Source organism: Heteronotia binoei, chromosome 13 (genome assembly GCF_032191835.1).
Source record: "Heteronotia binoei isolate CCM8104 ecotype False Entrance Well chromosome 13, APGP_CSIRO_Hbin_v1, whole genome shotgun sequence".
Taxonomy (NCBI): Eukaryota; Metazoa; Chordata; class Lepidosauria; order Squamata; family Gekkonidae; genus Heteronotia; species Heteronotia binoei.
Window position 1 is genome coordinate 31,375,967 of NC_083235.1, and position 23,712 is coordinate 31,399,678.

Consider the following 23,712-nt stretch of genomic DNA (forward strand, 5'->3'; position numbering starts at 1 on the left):
CTTCCAGCATCTGCTGGTACAGTGGTATGCATCTTTTTTGGCCTCATTGAACTGTGAAAATGGAGGTATGCAAACAAAAGTTTGGGGGAGGGGCCTCAGGACAGGGCTGTAACTAGTCAGGGGTTATGGGGTGGCACTGCTTCCCAAATCTCTCAGACACCCCTCTCCTGGTCCCCAACTCCCATCTCCTATTGTTTATGCTTTGTTAATTAAATTAGCATCCTGAAGCACCCCCTCAGGAGCTCACTCAGGTGGAGAACACACACTCTGTTTAAAACCTTTCTCCACTCCTTTGTATAAGTGACTCTAGACTCAGATCTGGCAGCTTGCACCTTGTACAGATAATAGGCAACACATGTAACACAAAGAGTCTGTGGTATCGTGGTTCGAGTGTCAATCTAGCCTAGACTGTCAAGGGTTCAAGGAGTGAATCCCCACTCTGCCATGTGACCTTGGCCCACTCACACACTCTCAACCTAACCCACAATGTTGTGAGGAAAAAATGGAGGAGAGGAGAACAATGTTGGTGCTTTGGGAGACATAAATGAAGTAAATAAAATGAATAAATGTTGGCTTGATGAGCTATGAGGATCACTTCAGAATCTGCTACCAAAGCTACTCTTCCAGGAACTGAAGCAGGCCAGAACAATTTCCCCCAGTGATTAGCAGAGAATCCTTTGACCTGAAGGCCCACCTTACTCTTAAAAACCCCGTTTTCTCCTTTTTCGTTCAAACTACTCATCCTGGTGCTGTGGGCCACATGCTGTAGGAAACACTGTGTTACATCATTCATGCTTACATCCAGAAAGGTTTTTATAGTTGTTCTGTGGATGTAGAAGAGGCTTCCCCAAACCTTGAATGTCTCAGGGACAGGAATTCCCTGCATCCCTGCCTTGATGAACAGCATGTTCAGAAGAGCTTCCAGGATGAAGTCTCTCAGGATTAAAAACTGAAGGCTGCTCCATGTTACCAGCCATATTAAGATCTGCTTATCGCATTTTTATCCCTGTGTCTCAGGTGGATCTCTACCTTACGTATTGACAGTTAAGTGTGTCTTTGGATCAGGGAATGAAGGTTGATGCTGGTTGGCTGACTGGAGTGTGTGAGCTCATGCTGTACACATGTAAATATATATATATTTGTTTGGTTACATTATGGTCTTTCACACAGGTTTTATAGCTGTTTCAGTGCTGAACTTTGGCATTTCCCCCCCTCTCAGTTTCCTCAGAATGTTTCCTTTCTTTGGGTTCCTCATTGTTCCTTCATGCTTTCTCAAAATCTGATAAAGGACAGTTTGAGAAGACAAGGAGAGATGACTAGAAAGACAAGCAGACAACAGTCGTGAGGAAAACTGCTGTAGTTCAGCACTCAAACTGTGAGAAAGCCTCCATTTGAAAGACCTCCCCACCTTGTCTATGTGTAAAGACCTAAACATTTGATCTGCAAATGGTTTTGGCATATAACTGACACACTCCTACCCTTTCTAAAATGACAGTCACCAGGGGCTCATAATCATTGCAGGCAAAAAAAAAGGAATTTCCCCTTTCTTCTGAAAGGGACCTTTCGCCTGTTGTGCAGAGACAAACCAAGTGTATCTGTTGATGTACATGACCAAATTTCTTTATCATGTTCACATTTTAGCTTTTTAACTATATGCTTAAGACATCCTAGGTTACTTGTGTTTCTAATTGTAAGCTGCCTCAAGCAGGACTCTGAAGAGGTAACACTGAAATATTATAAATAAATACATAAAAATATGTAGGTGTATATCTTAGAATGTGAAATGGCCCATGGAACTGAAAGCTCCTTTAGGATTAAAGGATTACAATTTTTGATCCTCTTTCAGTCAGATCCAAGAAAATAAAGAAGCAGAAATCCTAATACCTTCCCTACCATGAAAATCCCCATCTCTATCCCAGAGGAAACTAGGACATTCATCTTCTAGGGAAACACACAGTATCGGGATTGAAGGAAGGAAATGGTCTGGTTAGGTTTCATGAGAGCAGGCAGTTCTGCCTTCTTCAAAGGGCAACTATCAGGATGACTCAGCCGTCTGGAGCGTTCCCTCCCTACACCCTCAAGGTCTCTGCTGAGTGCATGGACAGCATCCATGCACAGAAAGTGGTATGTAGGACTGCACCTGCTGGTGTGCGGGAGGGTAGAACCCATAAACTCTGTCGTGATGTGTGATAAGCCAGAAAGTGAACAATGGAGAGAGAAGGTAGGGAGAAAGGAAAGGAATTTGGAAGAAAACCAAGGAGAGGAGGGGTGTTTGTGTAAACAGGTTTTCCTTATCTTTCTCTTCTTGCCTGATAGTTCTAGCAGTGTCCTTTGTCTGCAGTCCTCTGTCATCCCTGTTTGCTCCCCATGTTCCTTGGCCTCTGACCCCAAAGGCCTCTTACCAGATCTCTTCCCATCATGCCTGATGTTATCATTACACATATCCGCCCGGCACCTGCAGGACAATGTGAGCTCATCCTCAGAGTATCGAGGCTCACAAGTTGGGGAGTCACATGTGGCTTTCTTTTCACTAATCCAGCAACCTGAGGGCAAATCCAGAGAAATAAGCAAAGGGGGGGGGGAGATGCCTCCTGTCAGCCATCTTCTTAGAAAACTCATTATTCAAAAAAAGAAAGCTGGATTCCAACAACTTCAAAGGAGTTGCCAACTAATCTCATACTGTGAATAATTTATTGACCTCTTCATTCCTGTTACACATTGTTGTCTCATGATCATTCCAGTTTGCCAACTCCAGGTTGGAGATCAAGGGTGAAGCTTGGGAAGGATTTGGGGAGACAAAGGGGCTTTAGAAGGGAGAGGGATTTGGGGAGAAAAGGGTCTTTAGTGGGGTATAATGACATACAGATCACCCTCCAAAGCAGCTATTTTCTCCAGGGGAACTAATCTCTGTTGTTTTGAGATTGGTTGTAATACTAGATCTCCAGCTCACCTAGAGGTTGGCAAAGCCTTATCCTTGTTATTCTGAGTGGGATTCTTCTTTATTCCCCAGGCTGTTTTGTTTCTCTCACTATATCTGTAAGCAATCTGTGTTTGGAACATTGCAGCTTCAAAGTGCAATTCTAATAGTTTCATAATTTGCACCATCCCATCCTCCCTTATCTCCTCTTTTCTATTAGATGTTGATCCTTCAGGGAAGGGATCAATTTCTCATCTTTAGAAACCTTAAATGCAGCTACCAAAGTTGGCACTTTGAGATGGTCTACAGGCAGCCCTAAATTAGAACAAAACTGTATATAACCCTGTAAAATGCAGAGAAGTACATTACCATCCTTGTCCCATTCACACAACAATTCTAACCTGGAAGTAAGTCCACTATGAAATCAAAGGAATGTTTAGAAGAAAGGCCATGGCTCAGTGGCAGAGCATATGCTAGGAATGGAAAAGGCTCCATGCTCAAATCCCTAGTATCTCCAGATAAAAGGATCTAGTAGTAGGTGAACTGAAAGACTGGCAGCCTGATGCTGCCACTCTGAATGGACACTACTGGCCTTGATGGACCAATTATTTGATTCAGCATAGGACAGCCTCAAGTGTTCATGATGCCCACCGATGGGGGATGGGGTAGTTACTAGATCTGGGTTGGGAAAATGCTGGAAATTTGAAGATGGAGCCTAAGGAAAACAGGAACCTCAGTGGGATACAATGCCTTAGAGTCCACCCTCCAAAGCAGCCATTTTTCCCCAGGGAAACTGATTTCTGTAGCTTGGGGATTAGCTGTAAATTCCAGGGTCCCACCTGGAGACTGGCATCCCTAAATGAATCCCAGGCTTTAATATTTGTAAAGGAAATAAAATAGCTTTATAGTCTCAGTAGCCTCTGGTGCAATTAGAAATTAGGTTTTTTCCCTCCTACAGCACATTCTAAGACAGGGGAGGTCAAACTTGCTTAACGTAAGAGCCACGTAGAATAAATGTCAGATGTTTGAGAGCTGCAAAACAGGAAGGAAGGAAAATAGATGGAGAGGGAGAAGTGGAAAGAAAGCAACTTTAAATGCTTTCTCCAAGCTACCAGCTGGCTTGGCTTGGATAATTGTTTTAAAGAAAGAAATGCCTTCTCCAAGCCAGACGATGGGGCAGTGGGGGTTTCGAGAGCCACACATAATGTGTGAAAGAGCCACATGTGGCTCCCAAGCCACAGTTTGGTCAGCCCTTTTCTTTGCAAGCTGTATATGGGAGGCTTTTCTATCATGCCTAGAAACATCTTTTTATCTTTTACATTCTATAGAACCTGAAAACTTGTTCACTGCTTTGTGACATTTTAGTGGCTTCCAATACAGACTTTTACACTATTGTGGTTTTCTGGTGGGTTGAATCAGCACTCAACCACCATGGGAGTTAGGCTGCCATAATGCTTAAAGAAGCATTATGAGCTTGAGAGAGAGCTATTTGCTCAAAAGAGCTACCCAGGGAACTCATGGCCATGTTAGGCTTTGACCTAACGTGTATGTATTGTGTTAGCACAATACTTATCTCCTGTCTCTTTTATTTGAGCCAGGTGTTCCCTTCAGATGCCTGTTTCGTAGGAAGTAAGAGGATTCAGTGTTCCATGAGAGGGTACTATTCTCCCTTGTTTGTTTTTTCTGAACTTTTAAATCAGACCTCTTTGTGATTCATTTCCCAAAAATATCACATGGCATCTTTTAAATAAATATAAATAAAAATTTTTATTAGGATCAAAATGTCACAGAACTATGTGCCTCACAAAGCAGGACAGTGTCAGATTAGGATCTATGAGTCCCAGGTTTAAATTCCCTACTCTGCCCTGAAAGCTTTCTCAGTGACCTTGGGCCACTCACACAGTCTCAGCCTAACCTGCCTCACAGAGTTGTTGTGAGAGAGGTGGAGGGGGAGGAGGAGTTAGATTTATATCCTACTCTTCACTCTGAGTCTCAGAGCAGCTTACAGTCTCCTTTCCCTTCCCCTACCCACAACAGACACTCTTGTGAGGTGTCTCTGAGAGAACTGTGACTGAACTCAAAGTCATACCAGAAGTGCATGTAGAGGAATGGGGAATCAAACCCTCTTCCCAAATAATTTTCCCAAGCTGAAATGGCTGCAGGGAGTCATGACTTATCCCACTGGGAAAATTAGGTGCCTATGTACATAAATGGAACACACACACCAGTGCCGGATTAAACCCTGTGGAAGCCCCTAGGCACTTGAAATCTTGGGGGCCCCCTTCACAAATTATCTCAGAATCTGAGCGCTTGCCCCACTGCCCACAGCCCTCGCTGTAGCCTGCAGGCACATTCTTAAAAGCCCCTTTGACAAAGCTGCAGAGGGGGGGAGGCAGAGAGAGGCAAACTTGGCAACAACACTAGTAGTAGCCACACCAGGCAAGTCGGGCAAAGAGCAGCTCAGTTGCTGGCTGCACGTGCAGGCTGAGAGGGCTGCAAGGATAAGAACATAAGAGAAGCCATGTTAGATCAGGCCAATGGCCCATCCAGTCCAACATTCTGTGTCACACAGCGGCCAAATATATATACACACACACACACGCACTGTGGCTAATAGCCACTGATGGACCTCTGCTCCATATTTTTATCTAACCCCCTCTTGAAGATGGCCATGCTTGTGGCCGCCACCACCTCCTGTGGCAGTGAATTCCACATGTTAATCACCCTTTGGGTGAAGAAGTACAGGGGAGGAACCAAGGGGGAAAGCTAGCCTGGGACCCCTAAAGGCATGGGGGCCTATAGGCCAGTGCCTACGTGGCCTAATTGTCAATTTAGCTCTCTCTCTCATGCACACACACACAATTTTATAATCTATGTGATCACTGAGGCTTGGGAAAATTGAGTTCTCATATGCATCATCAGTGGATGACTGCATATTACTGATAATCTGCATGTAAGAATGGAGTTCCCAACTTCCAGGTGGGTCTTGGCGGTCTCTCAGCATTGCAACTGATCTCCAGGCTAGAGAGAGCAGTTTCCTGGGAGAAAATGGCAGCTTTGGAGGGCGGGATATGACATTACCCCCAGTTGAGGCTCCTCCCTTCCTCACCCCCCCCAGCTCCACTCCAAATCTCTAGGAATTTCCCAACCCCAAGTTGGCAACCCCAGAATCTGCTATTGCTTATCAACCAACATCCACCTGTACAACTACTGGTTTCTCTATACAGGATGTTTGGCAGCCAAATGCATGAAGTGATTCCCTTGAAAAGACTTACTTTTGTGGTAATGTCAGTGTTGTGTCTGCATATGCCACCTCTTAATAGTGCAGTGATCAAACGATGAACAAGCTTGCATGAATGAGCCCCAGATTTTCTATCATGACAAGCACAATTATCTCCAGCGGAGGAAATTCATACATTCAGCTGCAAACCATCCAATTATATTATGTGTATCTGCCCACAGAATTCCTAGATTTGCCAGGAACCAAAAAGGCAACTCAACTTTTCTTCCTGCTAAAGGGCAAGACTGTCTACTCATCACCCCTTTCTCCCTATAAAAACTTCTATCTCCGTTGCACTGCTTTCTATTGGGAAGGAATCTCTCTGTGCCTCTTAAACCAGTCCAGATCAAAAGATGAGCTTGACAGAAATGGAGGCTCCTCTTTCAGCATTTCTCTCTCCCACATTGTTAATTTACTACATTCGGGGTGGGGTGGGGGTAGCTATGTTGGTCTGAAGCAGCAGAACAAAGTTTGAGTCCCATGGCACCTTTAAGTCCAACAAAGATTCCTTCTGGGTATAAACTTCTGTGTGTACAACACACTTCTTCAGACCCATTAAAAATTTACTAGTTTAATTACCTCACAGAGACCAAAATACTTGGACCAGTCCATTAGATCTAGCACCGGGGTGGCTGCTTAATTTAAAGGGAGGAGAGTTCACCAGGAGAGTGGACTTGATGACCTGGTAATTCTAACAACTGTTTTTAGGAATAAAATATGAGAATGTGGAGCCCACACATGTTAAATGCAACTCTAAGCAGCAGAATCGTGATGCTTTTCTTCCCATCCACGGATTCAAAGATAGCCAGGATTGGAAGCCATTTGGGCTTCCAGCCCTCCCATCATCCTACTGCAATCCCATGTCTAGCATACTTCTGTCTGAACCCTCCCTGGGGAAGTAGGAGAGAATCCTGGTTCCACAATTGGTCCTGAGACATAAATGCTCAGCTTAGCATTAAGGGAGCCATGTTTGCCTGCTTTGTAACCTTTGTTCACTCTGCAAGAAGCAGAAGTGTGGACTTGTGCTTAAAACAGTCTGTCTAAAGGAAGCTGGTAAGCAAATGTCTGAGTTAATAACTATTTCTAGAACTACTGTAAAAACTAAAGATGTTGCAGTTAACACAGATTGTTCCTTGAATTATGCAGCCATCAGCAGTAGAAATTAGGTACAGAAAAGTGGGGGGGGGGGGCAATTTACTGTGCATGCTCAGATGCTATGTAACAGATGCCTATAATGGTCTCGGCTTGTTTCTGTGATCACCTTTGCCTGGCAAATAAAAAAATCTTTTAAGCCTCTTACCAGGTCTGTCTGCTTCATGGGACCCCAGCAGCCCAATGAACCCCATGGACTTCCACAACAGCTCACCTTTCAGCTGGGCCTGGAGCTGACCCTGGATCACATTCCAAACACCAAAACAGCACTGATTGTGGGGGCACTGAATGGTGCCATTCCGGCCATCTTCCAAAATCAAGCCCCGGAGGTGTTCCATGCCCTCCGTCAAAGTGCTAGATCCATAGGAGACGCAGCTACGGTTTTTAGCCCGGGCACCAGTCCACATACTCTGCAGTCCCTGCACCAGGAGCAAGAAAGTTGTTCTCCAAAGGGTTCCCATCTGCTTTCCAGCACCACCTGGACTGGGTATGTGAACCCTGCTTGCCCGCCTTGGTGTCCCTCCTCCAGAGCCAGGTGGGAAGGATTTGGCTGATTCCAGAGTGTGGGATGGAGGTGATTGCTGTCAGCTAGTAACCACAAGCAGCAAAGCAGGGGAGGAAGGCACTGTGTCTAGCCAAGAACGACGAGAGGACTCTCGAGCAGGCTTGTCTTTATTTCCAGCATGGGACAACCTGCGATACTGCAAAATGAAAACAACCCTCCCACAAAGCAGCTGCGCTCATCCCAGACCCGATGAAGGTAATTTCGGCTGACCTAGCTTGAGATGGCAAAAATATAGGCCAAGGACAACTTTTTAGGTTTTACTGGGTGGATGGTGGTATGACAGCGATTGCATTAGTTGGAAGAAAAGTCCCTGCGAGGTTTAAAAGTCTTACAGTTGGATACATTGAAGGTTAATCTGCTAACACAGAAAACCCTTTGTTTAGATTGTTTTTTATTTTATACGCTTTTAAAAAAATGATAGGGAATGTGATCCACACTATCATCTCTTCTTTTTGAGCTTAGTACTTTACATCTAAAAGGTCCCAGATTTCACTCTCCAGCATCTTCACTTACAAGATTTGTCTGAAAGTTTGTGTTGCTCGTTGTGAGCTTTTTCATGGGGTTCACTGTGAGCTTTTCCACACAAGAATGCAATGAGCGTGAAATACACTAAATATCATAATGCACAGCCAGTAAAGATAAGAAACTGAGCGGTTCCTCAGTGGAACAGGCTTTCTCGGGAGGTGATGCATTGCTGTGTACCAGCATAAATGATTAAAAAAGGATTCTAATAGGGCCACAGAAAATGAGTTCCTTAGGCAGCTGCCGCAATGGACTGCTCTCCACATTGTGACAGCCACCTTACGAAGGATTGCTGCACTGGAAAAGGGAGATCTGAATAAGCTGGCTGTCACATGACTGCAAGACCCACCCCACCCCCACCCTGATGTCACAGTTAGCATTATGTAATACGTTTTTAAACTGAAAATGTAAATTATGGTTTTATATATTTTATTTGTTTAATTGTCTAGATACTGTGAGCCGCCCTGAGTCCGCTTGCGGAGAGGGCGGGATATAAATCAAATGTAATAAATAATAATAATAATAATCACTGGCTTAGGTTTGAGAAGTTGGGGAAGAGTGGCTAGTAGGGATCTTTAATGAGAAAAAGGAGCTTGAGGAAGGCAGAGGCTGCACAACATATGGTGCATGGGGAGTGAGGGAAAGAAAGACCACAGTAGTAGTAATAGTAATGCTATTAGGACTTGGGCAAAAGTGCAGAAGAGAGGGAAGAGGTGGTTTGTAAAACTATTCGTCCGCAAACATGCCCTAAGGCAAGGGTGTCGAACTCAGATCCAACATAAATGGGACCTTGTGCAGCCAGGGCCATACATGTCATAAAATATAATGCCAAGAGCACAAGGATTACAGAAGAACTAAAAAATTAAAATGCTTTGAGCCTAGAAAAACATGAAATGGCTAGGCATTGCAAACTCCACCCCCCCCCCCAAGGGTTTATTCAGATTGGCAATGGCTCTCCAGCATAATATCCCCCTTTGGCTGTGGGTTCCCATCTTAGAGTACTCACTAGGCACCAGTTCTCGGGTCCATTCAGCAGAGACAAGCTGGCTCAAAGCATCAACACTTTATTTGCAAGGAGACCCCTCCAGGAAGCAACAGCTATACAAATGCTGGAAAATAATACAATGAGATACGTTGCTGCACTAAGTTACAAGGAAAATATGGAATGGATTTTCCATTAATGTCTGGGTACAGAGACCTTAATAGAAAATCCATTCTGCATTTTCTTTGCAGCTTTGGAAGCCCAGAAAAGCTTCCTGCTAAAGCCAGCAAAAACAAGGCAGGAGGAGCTGGGAATTATGGCAGCCTCAGAGCTTCAAAGGGTGAGGACAGGAGTGGGTAGAGGGAGAATAAAAGAGCTGTAGGCTTGATTAAAACCCCTGATTGTGGTCTCTGGGCCATGTTTGACACCCCTGCCCTAAGGGGTGAACAGCATTTAAAAGAAAAAGGACAGAACCACTCAGATTTGTTAAATCTGTAAACAACATTCCATTCAAATGCCCTAAATGGTTGGAAATCTGCCCACTCCATGTCTGCCATAGAGACTAAGCTGTTGTGATGTCACAGAACACTGGAGGAAGGGGGAACTGATGCAGAGCCCTAGAAACAGTAGGCAGTCTTCGCTATCGGTGACAACAGTAGATCTGACACATACTGTTTTCTCTTGGCACCGTGTACCACCACCTGAAGGCTGGCTTCATCAAGGGAGGTGGGGAGAACCAAGTTTTGAGTACTACCTCAGCATGTGCCCATCTCTGGAGATTTTGTTTAGCTGGTGAAAAGGTAAGATTTCTCCATTGATGGCATAGGTTCGAATGCTCATTTAACAGGGAGCTGTTAGAGCAATGATGTCCGTAGTGTTTCTTTCATTTTCCTTGTACGTGACTGAAAATCATTAAACACGCCACTACCAGACTTACTGGGTTCCATAAATATTTATGGAGATAGCATTAGCAAGATGAGGAACACCATTTCCTTATTTTGGGACTGGGGGCAATAGCATCATGACACCTAGAGTACCGCACCATCAGTTCAGAGCCCTCCATTTGGCATTCCCAGTGCCACCCTTTCATCTGTGATTAGGAAAGGAGGACATTTCCGGCAGGTGTTTGTGTGAAGTGAGAATGGAGTGAGTTCAGACTCGTATGATCTTTTTCATTCCAGGAATATTTAAAAAAAAAAAATTCTAAATGCCTACAGTGCACTTTTAATTTGCGAAGCAACACAGTAAAGATTGCTTTAACAATTAAGGTATCACAGGGTAGCCATGCTGATCTGCAGTAGAGATTCGAGTCCTTGGAGATCAACAAGATTTCCAGAGTACAAGTTTTTGTGTCCCTTTGTCATACCTCTTGAAAGCGTGTACCCTGAAAATCTTGTTGCTCTAAGGTGCTATTGGACTCAAATCCAGTTTAGTAATTACATCAACAGTATGAATTGAGTTAGCCTGACTTTGAACACTTGCCTATTAGTAACCTGGTGGTGATGGAAAGTGCCATCAAGTCACAGCTTATGGTGACCCAGTGGGGGTTCTTTAAAAGAAAAGGCTTCAAGAGGTGGTTTGCCATTACCTACCTCCTGTCATGATCCTGGTATATTCTGTCATGACCTTGGAGGTCTCCCATCCAAATACTAGCCAGGGCTGACCCTACTAAGCTTCCGAGATCTGATGAGAATGAGTTAGCCTAAGCCAGTGGTCCCCAACCTTTTTGGTACCAGGGACCCATTTTGTGGAAGAGAGTTTTTCCGCAGACCGGTGGGGGGGGGGGAGGGGATTGTTTTGGAATGATACAATTGTGCACTTTATTTCTATTATTACATTGTAATATATAGTGAAATGATACAACTCACTGTGCAGTTGCTAACAGGCCACGAACCGGTACTGGTTCGCGGCCTGGGAGCCCCTGGTCTAAGCTATTCAGCTGGTCCAGCAAAAAAATTCCAGCACCAAGCAAACTCTACATGGTCTGTAAGAAACCGGACAGCAAAGAAGAGATTGGATTTATACCCCACCCATCACTACCTGAATGAGTCTCAAGAGTGGCTTACAATCTCCTTTCCCTTCCTCTCTCCACAACAGACAGGCTGTGAGGTAGGTGGGTCTGAGAGCTCTCCCAGAACTGCTCTTGAGCAGAACAGCTTTGGGAGAACTTGTGGCTGAACCAAGGTCACATCAGCAGGTGCTTGTAGAGGAGTGCGGAGGAGTTCTCCCAAATAAGAGTCCCTGAACTTAACCACTACACCAATCTGGCTGTCAGTTGACCATAGTCTTAAGTACCTGACCTTTGCTATTTACACGATTGAAGCAATTAAGGGCCTCTTCAGCTTGCCACTCCTGCTAAACCTGTTATGAAAGCCCCTTTTCTAATAGAATGCTGGCATAAAGATTAAACCTGCAATGATCATACCAAGGGTAACCATGACTTTCTCATACTACCTTCATGTCTCGGGGTGGGGTGGGGTACACAGCAAGTCTCTCCTGGTAGATCAAGATGGGTAAAGCATGTTAGTCTGTAGCAGTAGAAAAGAGACCAGTAGCACCTTAAAGACTAACAAAATTTGTAGGCGGCTTTTATGAGTCACTGCTCACTTCTTCAGATACAAGTGAGTAGTGAATCAAGAAAGCTCATACCCTACCAGGAATTTTGTTAGTTTTTAGGAGCTACTAGACTCTTACTGTTTTCTCTGCTAACAGGCTGCCAACAGGAAAATTTTCACCAGATTCAATTATACATCCAGGAACTGCAATCTGAGCATCCAAAATGTCTCCATATAATTCAGATAGTGATCCATTTCACCCCAACAACTTTATGCTTTCAGACTTCAGTTGCACTGAGGGGGAATACAAGGAAATCCAGGTGGGGGTAGGGAAAAGGGAAACTGAATTGTAACTGCAGAAAAGCATGTTAGTTCAGCAACACTGCCCTCTTGAGTTATTAAAAAAATATAAAAAGTTTTTTAAGACAGGTACCCCTCTAATCTGAAAGCTATCCTGCAGCAGAGGCCAACGCAGTTTCTCATTCTCACTCCTGAACTACTGGCTAGGAATAGCAGGAAAAGGGAAGACTTCCTTCAACCGGAACTCATGAGCATATGACATGTATCCCAGCTGGATCCTGTCTGGTCTCTAAGGAGCAGACCATCACAGAACAAGCAGTTACGCAAGCATGCTCCACATTTGTTTCTGCCAGCAATTGCAGAAGTGGAGCTGTTTTTAGGCAGAATATATTCAATACTGATTACACGTTAACAGGAAAAATTGGTTATGTGGAAATATATGAATGATTATATACTGTGCATGTTGTCAGTAAAATTGATTAATGCTAATATGTACCAATGAGAGGCACAGAAAATTCTGTGCTATTAGTGAGGCTTGAAGATAAATGAACTTCCTGTTAATGTCCAGACGTTATCATTTTCTATGGTGCGACTGTAAATTTTCAACAACTCATGACAGAAATACTGGTGACATTTCCCACTGGCCTCCTGAAAAACCTTATTGTTAACTATATTAGACATCAACTAAAACATATGAAATTCCCATATTAATCTGAGAGATTAAGGGTAAATTATTGAATAAAGATACTTTTCATCCTCAGAAGTGCATACCATGAAAAGTAGAAGGGAAAGAAAAACCACACACAAACATATACAATCCCATGTGGCCAAACTGGCTTCATAACAAACTCTGTAGATAATTGCTTTATTCCTTTCATTTTAAAAAATTGTGATCAGTATACAAAGGAGCCAAACTACTTTAATCTTTGTACAAAAATAGCACTTTTAAAAAGTGTTTCAGACATCATTACATCGGTAATTGGATTTTTCTCCTTTTTTAAAAAAAGCACATACATTATTACAAGATAAAACAGTCTTTTACACCGATATACAAGAATTATTTTATTGCCAGTGTTACAGGTTGGCTTAAGTGTCTGCAGGATTGTGCTGTAAGCGCGCCAAAGAGGACTTAAGATCACTACCCTCACAGTCTCCCTTCCTGGGAGAGGATAAGAGAGGCAGCCATGTTACTATGGAAAAGGATTACAAGCCATTCTAGATAACAAACCCCAAAAATAATGCATTTAATGAACATTAGCAGAGCCTATGAATGAGTGAGTGGCAGTCAGACAGAAGCGCCATCTCCACTGCTTCCACTGCAAAGCATGCAAGCACATCTTGTCACCTGTAGCTGGTGGGTGGGGGGAACAAATGAGTTACTGAACTCCTACTGCCAATTTCAACCAAAAGGTGACAAGATTAAAGCTAGAATAGGCTGTTTCAAGGCACAGAATGCTAGACAAAGTTACTTAAGGCTGATGGCACTTGGCTTGGCAGCAAAGAACCCATGTATATAAAAGAAAGGCACATTTAATTCCAAAATTGTAACTGCAGATTGCTTTAAAGAACTATATAAAGCTCTTCCTGGCTTGTTTGTTTTTGTGTATTTGACATGTAGGTGGGTTAGAGTATATACCATCACTAGAATAATGTAGTAAAGCTTCCCCTAGGACTGTAATGGAAGTGGGAACACCTTTATGTTTGAATGCTTCGTCAGGAGTAACATTCCCCACACTTTAAAATACATCAAGGAAGGCTAGACTACGACTGGACCTCCTCCTGAAATGCTGTCTGTCTGAATGCAGGGAGTCACCCCCCACCACACACACACACACACACACACTAGGGGAAGCCCACCATTAGCTCAGCTCCCCAGATCTGCTGCCTAAAAGGACAGCTCAAGAATATACTTCCACTGCAGCCTGCCTACTGCATGAACCAATACTCCACAATCCATTTAACGCAGCAAATGAACTGGACATCCAACAACAACTCAGCTTTATTTTAAGCTTATATGTGGCAAAGGAGATCTCGTCACAGTTTTCTGTGCAAAGTTTGGCAATGCTTATTTTTGAGCAGAGAACATATTTCGGGAGGCAGACCCAAGGCCATGTCAGCCAGCAAATAAAAGGATCACAGTGTTTTTCTGACACACCAGGCTGGACCATCAGGGAAAGTGGTGGAAAGAAGACCCCACGAGATAAAACAGACAAGGGAAGAACGCTCAAGAAGGACAAAGATGTTCAGCAGTGTAGTCTATTCCCTTTTTGAAAACTTGAAGTCTTTCTCAGTTCCTATAAAAAAGATACTTCAAACCTCTCCCACACGAGAAGCTTTGGGCGGTTACATTCCTCATCCAAAAGGAAGGGGCACATTTGGCTACAATAAAGACATCGCTGTGGAAGCGAGATCAGTTCCCCAGAAGTTCATGTGCCCTGCATTAGCCCACTGAGCAGGGTACAAAGAAGTGTGGCTTGACGGTAAGATATGATTAGAATCTTCACAAGGGGAGGAGGATACTCAAAAGTAGCAGCTTAATTCACCTTGGCAACATAGGAGAAATTCTGAGAAATGCTAAAGACACAGGTTGGGTTCCAAGCAAGTTCTAGACAGGATTTCAACTGTACACAGGATTGTAATCAAGGCATGGTTGGTTTCAAAGAGTGTCAGAAAGCAAAGCTACCATGCAGAGGCAATGGAGGCCACCTCTACTTTATGCTAATTTCTACAGAAAAGTTAAAGATCCCAAAACAGGAGATTGACACCCTTCCCCTCCGGCATTGATTTTTCTAAAGTTTATTGGAATTACTTTACTTACTAGCCTATAATCGGGGCATGGGATACTGCCCAAGTTGAATATGTAGGCCTCCTTCTCCATAGCAGAGAGAGAGGATAGGAAAGAAACAGTTTAAAAGAACAACCTTTGCAGAAACACCACCTCCCTAAGGCTGAACTAACATTTTACAGAAAGAGCCTTTGGATGCAGACAGCTGACCTGGGCTTCAGTACTTCAGAAAGGTGTGCACAAAAAACTGGTAGCACAGGCCAACAGGTGAAATACTACCAGGGGGTCTCGGCAAGGAAGTTTTACAGAACTTTCAGAAAATGAATACTGCGTTCTACTGAGGGATTTGGAATTTTCAATATTTGCAAAATGCTGCCCTTCTAATTCAACTGCAGTTTCTAAAGACTAAGATTATATAAAAATACAAATGTCTTCACGTTAAATACACAACGTGGGAAAGAAGTCAACTGAAGAAAGTCTTCCCTTTCTCGGTGTGAATGTTTGCTTCACAGTTTCTGCTTAGTTTCTTTCCCTGCCAGAATACACTTTAAGTCTGCTTTGCAGACAAGGTGGCCCCCTGCAGGAATTGTAAACTAAGCAATATTGCCCTTGAAACATGGAAAAGACTTATAAATCTTTGGAAGGGCCATCTGCAGCAGCACAAGCTTCACTCACACTGACAAACTAACACTGACGAAAGTTCTAGCCGTTAGCTAGAATTCTATCCGCATACCAACTGCCCACCATTTGGAATAACGAAAACTTCATACAGATTTAAAGGATTCCAGGTTTCCTTTGTTACAGAAAATGTACATAAGAACCATGAATACTACTTTTTGTGCAGACAAGGCACTAGGGGGTTGCCAGTGGCAGACCGCAGGAAGAGCAGCCGGGCAACATCACTCTGCTGTGCCCTTCCCAGGGGCCCATTAACTCCTTCTGTGGAAAAATAAGGAGTCGAAAAATGAGGGCATTAATTGGAGATCAACACTTTTCACAGCCATCTTTGGATGTGACAAACGGCTCCTGGCAAAGGGTGTTCTGATGACAAACAAATAAAAAGAGGGACATCTGCAAGACATTTCAGTCACAATAAATTTGAAGCAACGGGAAGCAAAATGGGAGAAGGAAGATGAAGGCCTGGTGCTTTCTGTTTTTATATAATTGCTTGCCATTTGGTACTTAAATTCGTGTAGGAAAACACTACTCCCTCCCACTCTTCAGCATCCAAAGGAATGCTTCAGTAGTTAAGTTCAGTAACAATACTGTTACCTTGTCCTTGATGAAATCCTAAAATCCAACACTGTAAAAGCAGATTTGGACTGCTTAGATGGGCAGTTGAACTTCTGTGATCCCTGCTTCTTTGGAACTTTGAGCTCTGGTTTGTGCTCTCAAAAATTTGTGTGAGAACACCCCTCTCATTTTTTAAACAACACTCGATTCAGAGAGGAAATTTTGTAGCCAGTCTTGGGTAAACATTCCCCTAGGGGTTCTGTGCCAACTAGTTTATCTGATTTGCCAGAGGTGATCTAGCATAGAGATCAGAAGGACTTCAACAGATGGAATTCTCTCCCCATCATAAAAAACCTAAAACTAAACAACTTGCCTAAGTGCATAACATTTGCCACTCTCAACAGTTCCACCCACAGCATGGTTTTCCTGTCAAAAGAGGAGGGAACTCTCTGACAATTCTCCCTCCCGCTCTACCTTCTATGCTAGTCAGGAGGGAACAATGACCCACAGCCGCGCAATTTTTAAGGGCACACAAGGCTGTAGATGGAAGGAGACGACAGGGAAGTTGCCTTCATCTGGCACAACTGGGCTTGTGCTACTTAGGAGATTAGCTTGTAAAAGTTTTAGGTGGTCTTCTTATGGCAGATTTGAAATGCAGACCAGCATATCTACTTTTGATAAGGAGGTTACCTTTTAGAGATGCAATCTGGGTCTTTTATAAAACTGACTGCAGGGAGTTTGGGGTGCATGCTTACCACATTTTGATACCACGGCTTCTTTGAGGGATTTGAGATCCTAGTACACACCTACACACACAAGAACATCTGGGTCAAGGGAAAAGAAAAGGCATTGGGATGCTGGCATCCCCTTTTCTGTGCTGGTATGAAGAGTTCCATTTTGTAAGGCTCATAAAACAGGAGTGAAGCAATACAGCAGCCAGACATGGTCTTGATGTCCTCCTTTTCACTGGCTATTTACTCGATCCTCTGCCTCTGCTGCAAAACTCTCAACACACACCATCATTTCATATACGGCAGTTTCCAAGGGTGTTCTCCCCCTCCCTTCTTTAATTTAAAGGATGAGAGCAGGCAGAGCACCACTATACCACCTTACAACTTTGTCCTAGAGAAAGTTTCCATTTGTGCTCATCACTGCTGAACATCCTTACAAAATCTGAAGTGGAAGATGATGATCCCAGTGCAATCTGCCACCCAGCTAGCCTAAGCAAACACCAGAGATGCACAGCGATTATAGGCTCAATAGCAATGTTCACTTTTATTCTGGCTACCTACCAAGGCAGTGAGACAACACAGCCAGTTCCTTCCTCACTTTTCCCACACAAACTCTCTCCTGCTCCGGCCCTGCTACACAGCTCCAGTTAGCATAAAGATCAGATAGCGAGCTGGGGCAGAACACATAGTAAGATGTCACCGGCTGGCTGCCTGGCACATAGTATATGATTCCTAGTGTTGTCCAGGAGAGTGATGACCCAATCAGGGAGAGCTGGCAGATAATATAGAAAGACATTGATGAGATGGGCCATGCTGGGGGAGAGGAGGAGATGCAACCTGGTTGAGGAGCACAATTAAGGCGCAGCCTACAGGTGGAGCATTTGCGAGCAAAAATAATGTCCACCTACCAAACCTGGTCCCAATTTGTGACTTGACCCCCCCCGAACAGGTTAAGAAAAAGGAGGATAACTGCACCAAAGGGTCAGCCATCCATAACTAAGGTAGAAGAAATCTTAAGAGAAAGGAGCGTAGTGAAATTTCTTAACTCAGTAATCACCTTGCAATTGGAGATTTTCTGTTTGCTCAGTGTTCATTGGAAGCAGCATACCTCTTTTTTCCAGGGAAGAATCTATCTAGACAGTAGCTGCTTTGGGCTTTCGTTTTGCCTTTTTAATAGCTAGGAGACAGGAGGAAGAGAATGAAGATGCAATATGGCCTCCTACTACACAGCTCTCTCACAACAGCCCCACAACACCAACCACTATGGCTTTGGACGAATGCCGAAATTGTGAAGAGGAGTGTTCAGAAGTGGGGGCTGTAAATATCTTCATGTACTGGTGGGCTTGGAAAGCAAGCATTTTTAATTAGTCTCTGTTTTTTTACTTTCCCTTCAACACTGGGCCTTATAGATGATTGTGGTAGCTGTCAGCGACCTGATCCTACCTGCTGTTTCTTCCTTATGGGCCTGGATGAATATGTATAATCAATAAGAGAACAAGATGGGTGTAAGGGACTGAGATGCTTAACAGGTTCACGAGACAAAATGGTGACTAGGAAAGAGGAGAGTGTGTGTGTGTGTATGCTGATAGGCCTCACAGTGTCACCGAACAACACTGCCTATTGTGAGTGGAACAGAGCTGGAGAAGTGCTTACAGTGTTCCACAGCAATGCAGCAGCTTGATCTTTAAAAATTCCAAGGTGCAAATCCCCATGACTGCAGAGCATTCACTACTGGACCCTTCCCCACCCCAACCCCCAACCCCAATCCAGGTCACAAAGCTTCAACTTGTTCCACAAATTTCCTGAGCTGGGCAATCCAAATACATAGGAAAAACCCACTTAATTTAATAATAATAATAAAAAAGGCAACAGCCCACAAAATTTATCTGGCACACTGCTAACTGAGTGGGCACCAGATTACTTGGACCTTATTTCCACTGCAGTTCTGTGAGTGGCTACAAGAAGCTGAAAAAGACCCCCACCAACCCACTGGTGCACAATGCAACTGTGTTCTCAAACCTATGGCATCTGGGTTGCCAAAAAAGGGAACTGCAGGGACAAGCTCTCTTTAAACATGGATATTTCAATTGCTCATCACACGTTTCTCCCCCTCCTCACTCACTCCACTATAAAGCTCAGATCCTATTATGGGTCATGGACCCTACCGCACAGAAAATAGCTGGTGTGAATGTACATGAACAGACAGTGGATTTCATGGATATGCTTCTCTCCAAATAGAGAAAAATTAAGGGTTTTTTTACAAGGAAGAACAGGGTTTTGTTTTGTTTTTTAAAAAAAGACCAAAGCTGGGGATTTTGCCCAAATAATTAAGAAAAACTCAAATCTAAAAGCCAAGCATACAAAAAAGCTAAATTTATATATTTTATATAGTTACAATGTAAAATGCAATATAGCATCTCAACAAAAGCCTGAGCGTTGCCTAACAGCTCAAGAGTTCAAAGTTAAGGCATCCGAACGACGACCAAAGACTTTGGTCACAGCAAATTTTAACCTCTCTCTCAAAAAAAAAGAAAAGAAAAAAAAGAACATATTTTATAGTTTTATATAATTACAATAATAATAATAATATAGAATCTTTTTTCTGCTAAAAAGTATTTCAGTGATCATATACATTTAGAACCAAGGCATGATGGCATCTGGGGTACCTAGTAGGGAGGGTGAAGAGACTTTTAGAAAGGGGGGAGGAGAGCAATATAAATGAGTCAAAGAGCTCTGGCCCGTCCCTGTTCCCCCAGGTAAATACTACCCAGCATCTGAGGGCCACCCTCAACAGCAGCAGGCCTTATTCTGCACGTAGCATTCCTGGGAGACCAAGCTGGGATTTTGGAGGGCTGGCAGAGCAGGTGAGTCCCCCGTCTTCCACCACTTGCGCAGTGAAAAGACCTGATCTCTTGGACCCATCACTACCTTGAGAATCCCACGTTTGCACAACACCTCCATGGTGCAGCTGGCGCTGCCTCAGAATCCATTGCCGCTGATGTTGATGGACTGAAGGTCTGCCACTTGCATGACGTTGATGCCGCTGCTGGTCAGGCGTGCGATGCCTTCAGGGCAGATGGCCTCCATGGCCACCATGTTGGTCGCAAGGAGGGCGGATGGTGTCGCCCCGGCAGCACCTTCCACAGAAGCACCCGGATCCATGGAGACAGCAGAGACGTCCATGGACATACTGTTGGGCACACCTCCCTTCTTGTTTTGGTGGGTCTTGATGTGCTTGGAGAGGTGGTCGCTCCTCATGAAGCGTTTGGGACACTCTGGGCAAGCAAACTTCTTCTCTCCTGGATGGAAGAAATCAGCAAGAAATTTGCACAGGCCCACTCCACACTTGATGGCCAGAGATTTCAGACGTGCTCACTTTTAAGACGCTAGGATTTGGCCACCCACAGGCTGTGTCCAAACTAAACTTTCCGCTCATGCAAGGCACTTCTATCAGCAGAACAGAAGGGTCCTGCCTTCACCCTTCCAGCGGCAGCCCACTGATCTCCCCAAAATGCTTTTTCTTGACATACTCAAGAATACCATGAGAGGAAAATGGGAGAGGGTCTGTAGCAGGAAGGGGAAATTAGTGGGAATTATCCCACCCTTACCGTTAGTGAAAAATTAAGTCTAGGTATGGTTATTCACATTCTTCATGCTGGACTACTGTAAAATGGTTCTAGGCTGAGCTGCTTTTGAAAACTGAACACAAAGTAAGAAATGCAAGTGCTTATAAACTGAAGAGCCCCGTGGCGCAGAGTGTTAAAGCTGCAGTACTGCAGTCCTAAGCTCTGCTCATGACCTGAGTTTGATCCCTGGCAGAAGCTGGGTTTTCAGGTTGCCGGCTTGAGGTTGACTCAGCCTTCCATCCTTCCTAGGTCGGTAAAATGAGCACCCAGCTTGCTGGGGGGAAAGTGCAGATTTCTAGGGAAGGCAATGGCAAACCACCCCGTAAAAAGTCTGCCGTGAAAACGTTGTGAAAGCAACGTCACCCCAGAGTCGGAAATGACTAGTGCTTGCACAGGGGACCTTTCCTTTCCGTAAGCTGACAACATCCCAAGCACGCATCATGCCAATTTCTGCTCTACCTATTGACTTCTGAGTCCAATGTTAAAATCCCAAATGCCTAGGCCCCAGAGTAGCTCAAGAGAAGTCTTCTCCCACTTTACCTCCCCACTTCTTAAGATCTGTAAGGTAAGACCTAGTTTTGGGTGCAATCAATACACAACACGACATGTGTAGGACATCACTGCACCTTTTGCACCCATGACTTACTTGATAGCGCAGTCTTCCCTGCAATCCTTCCCTTGCATGATCCGTATCTGCCTTTGGCTGGCTATGCTTTTGAAATATTGTTTTTGAAAGTACATTTTAATCACCTTTCCACTGCCACTCAAGTTTACTTGATAGTGAAGTCTCAACAGCTGGCCTTTTCCATTCTATTATGAAATAAGCTCTTCTTCTGTCTAACTTTATGTCACTCTGAGCAAATACTGGAAAGCAGCTTTTTAAAAAAATGTGCAGCTCAAAAATAAGGTTTTATTTTCTGAACAAGATCTCTTGAGAACAAGAAATTCAACATTCTTGCAACTAATCCAGTTTATTAACAGTTGCTCTTCTATTCTCATTGAATGCAACCGGGACAAACTGAAATAGTAGCTTCTAGAGAGGTACTCTCCCTCCAATCCATTAGTGCTGTGGCCCTCAACTTTTTTGGCCCCAGGGACTGGCCTGCCCCCTGCAGCCCCAGGGCCAGCAGGGTGGGGGCACTAAATTCGCCCTTCCCTGCAGCGCCTCCCCCCCCTCCGTTTTCACAAGTTTAAAGCCGTGGAAGGGGAGGTGAAGTGCCTCCCCAGCTCTTTAAAGGCCGCCAGGAAGGAAGTGGGGAGGAGGCAAGGGCAGCGCGGCTTTTTCAGTGGGTTGCTCGCCGCTGTCACAGTTTTCCCCTCCTATCAGGTGATGGAGGGGTGGGTTGGCCTTTAAAGAGCCGGGGAGGCACTTCACTGCCCCTTCCATGGCCTTAAACCTGTGAAAACAGAGGGGGGAGGAAGCGCCCCAGTGGGGAGGCTGCGTGGCACTGCGACGCAGTGCAGCCCAGTTGCTAACAGGCCTCGGATCAGTACCAGTCCACAGTCTGGGGGTTGGGGACCCCTGCATTAGCGCACCAGGGCATTCTTCCACTGGTTCTCATGTTGCCTCTGTTCCCATTAAAGAGAGAAAGACTGCTCACCCACTAGGAAGGACTTCGTACAAACCAAAATATACATTATTAAGGAACTCTGGAATACTCTCTCTCCGTCCTGCCCCACTCCCTCATTAGATGAAATCAACCTTGAGAAAAAAGCTACAACAGAGTTGTGTGTATGCAAGTATGTGAACAACAAAAACTACTTAACCTTGGATGACCCGGAGAGCAGTTCCCCCCCTCTTTTTTGTAAACAGTTCTGAATCAGACAAAGTTACTGCTGCTCCATGCTTTTTTAGGTTATTTCCTGGGGAGTTTAAAACCCCATAATGCCACACGAAACATCCACCCAAAAAATCGAATCACCTTCATCCTCACATATATGCAGCTGTTATTTCTATGCCAATAAAAGTACTAAATTGAACTGACTGTTACGCTGCACTTTGTCACCTCCATTTTTGAAAAACCAATTCACTCCTGTATGGAAAAGTCTAGCAAGAGTGAAAGAAGGCTAGGGTAAACGCATTTGTTTTCTACGAGCAGGTAGCTGCTTTCAGACATGCAGTTTGTACAGGGGTGAGGACACACATACACATGCAGTCTGAATTGGTACTTCCCAGGAAGGAATGTTGCTGCTACATAAACAGCCATGAACAAATATGAAACTTATTAATATTCAGTATGCTTACTCCAGGAAGCAGGGTAGATAGCCTATCACTCCACTGGGCAAATTTGAAGCCTTCCTCCAACTTAAGTGGCTCTTCTAATGAAAGAGGGGCATTTAAAAGTTAGTGAAAGGCTCCTGAGGCTGGCAGAAGGCTTCTTAAAGGATGACCGGATCCACCCCAGGGATTTATACTGCAGAGAAAGCACCAAGCATGTGCCTAGAAGGGGCTGCAGTTTACCCCAACCAAATAATTGGGCAAAGATAAAAAAAATGCCATGCACAAAAGGGCTCCATAAGGGTGAGCTTCCCTTTGTGTCACCAGGTATTGCTTCCTGCCCAAGCCTCAATGGCTCCTTCCAGTTACCTGTGTGTGTCCTCTTGTGTCGCTGCAACTCATCGCTGCGTGTGAAGCGTTTGCCACAAAACATCCAGCTGCACACAAAGGGCCGCTCCCCGGTATGCCACCGAAGGTGAGCTCGCAAGTGAGATGTCTTCCCATACACCTTCCCACAGCCTGGCATGTGACAGATATGCTGTTTCTTTTTGCCTGGATCCCCAGAGCTCCTGCAGAAACATAGCATACATAAAGTCAGAACTGAACAGAGGACAAGGCTTCTTGCTGATCCCTCTTCCTTCACAAGGAAACAGTGCTGTCATTCAGAGATTTGGGCTGGCCACCACAAGACATACTTTTTTCAAAACAGCCATGTCTCTGAGATCAGCCGTTTTTTCTTAATAGGGGAGAGAAGCCTCTCCCAGTGATTACAGCAAGGTGCTTTTAAAAAACACTGCAGGCAATGGAATCTACTCCCTCCTAGAGAATTCAAAACAAATGGAAAAG

At 44.3% G+C, this 23,712-nt stretch overlaps 3 protein-coding genes across 6 annotated transcripts in view; all 3 read right to left on the minus strand.

Moving 5' to 3' along the window:
* AMHR2 (anti-Mullerian hormone receptor type 2) overlaps positions 1-7,986 on the minus strand; it is a 35,002-nt gene extending 27,016 nt beyond the window's left edge. For all 4 annotated transcript variants that reach the window (XM_060252358.1, XM_060252357.1, XM_060252359.1 and 1 more), the window contains exons 1-2: positions 7,564-7,986; positions 2,403-2,543 (exon numbers count right to left, since the gene is read on the minus strand). In XM_060252358.1, the coding sequence (XP_060108341.1) occupies positions 2,403-2,543; positions 7,564-7,810 (388 nt within the window). In that variant the 5' untranslated portion in view covers positions 7,811-7,986. The remainder of the gene's footprint in view (positions 1-2,402; positions 2,544-7,563) is intronic.
* An 862-nt stretch (positions 7,987-8,848) lies between these two features.
* Positions 8,849-23,712, minus strand: part of METTL1 (methyltransferase 1, tRNA methylguanosine) — a 1,067,043-nt gene continuing 1,052,179 nt past the window's right edge. The window contains exon 7 of the transcript XR_009556113.1: positions 8,849-8,965. The gene's annotated coding sequence lies outside the window, so the exon portion shown is untranslated. The remainder of the gene's footprint in view (positions 8,966-23,712) is intronic.
* The window catches only part of SP1 (Sp1 transcription factor), a 43,670-nt gene continuing 33,079 nt past the window's right edge, over positions 13,122-23,712 (minus strand). Inside the window, exons 5-6 of the mRNA XM_060253433.1 lie at positions 23,236-23,435; positions 13,122-20,321 (exon numbers count right to left, since the gene is read on the minus strand). Coding sequence (XP_060109416.1) covers positions 20,002-20,321; positions 23,236-23,435 — 520 coding nt within the window. The 3' untranslated portion in view covers positions 13,122-20,001. The remainder of the gene's footprint in view (positions 20,322-23,235; positions 23,436-23,712) is intronic.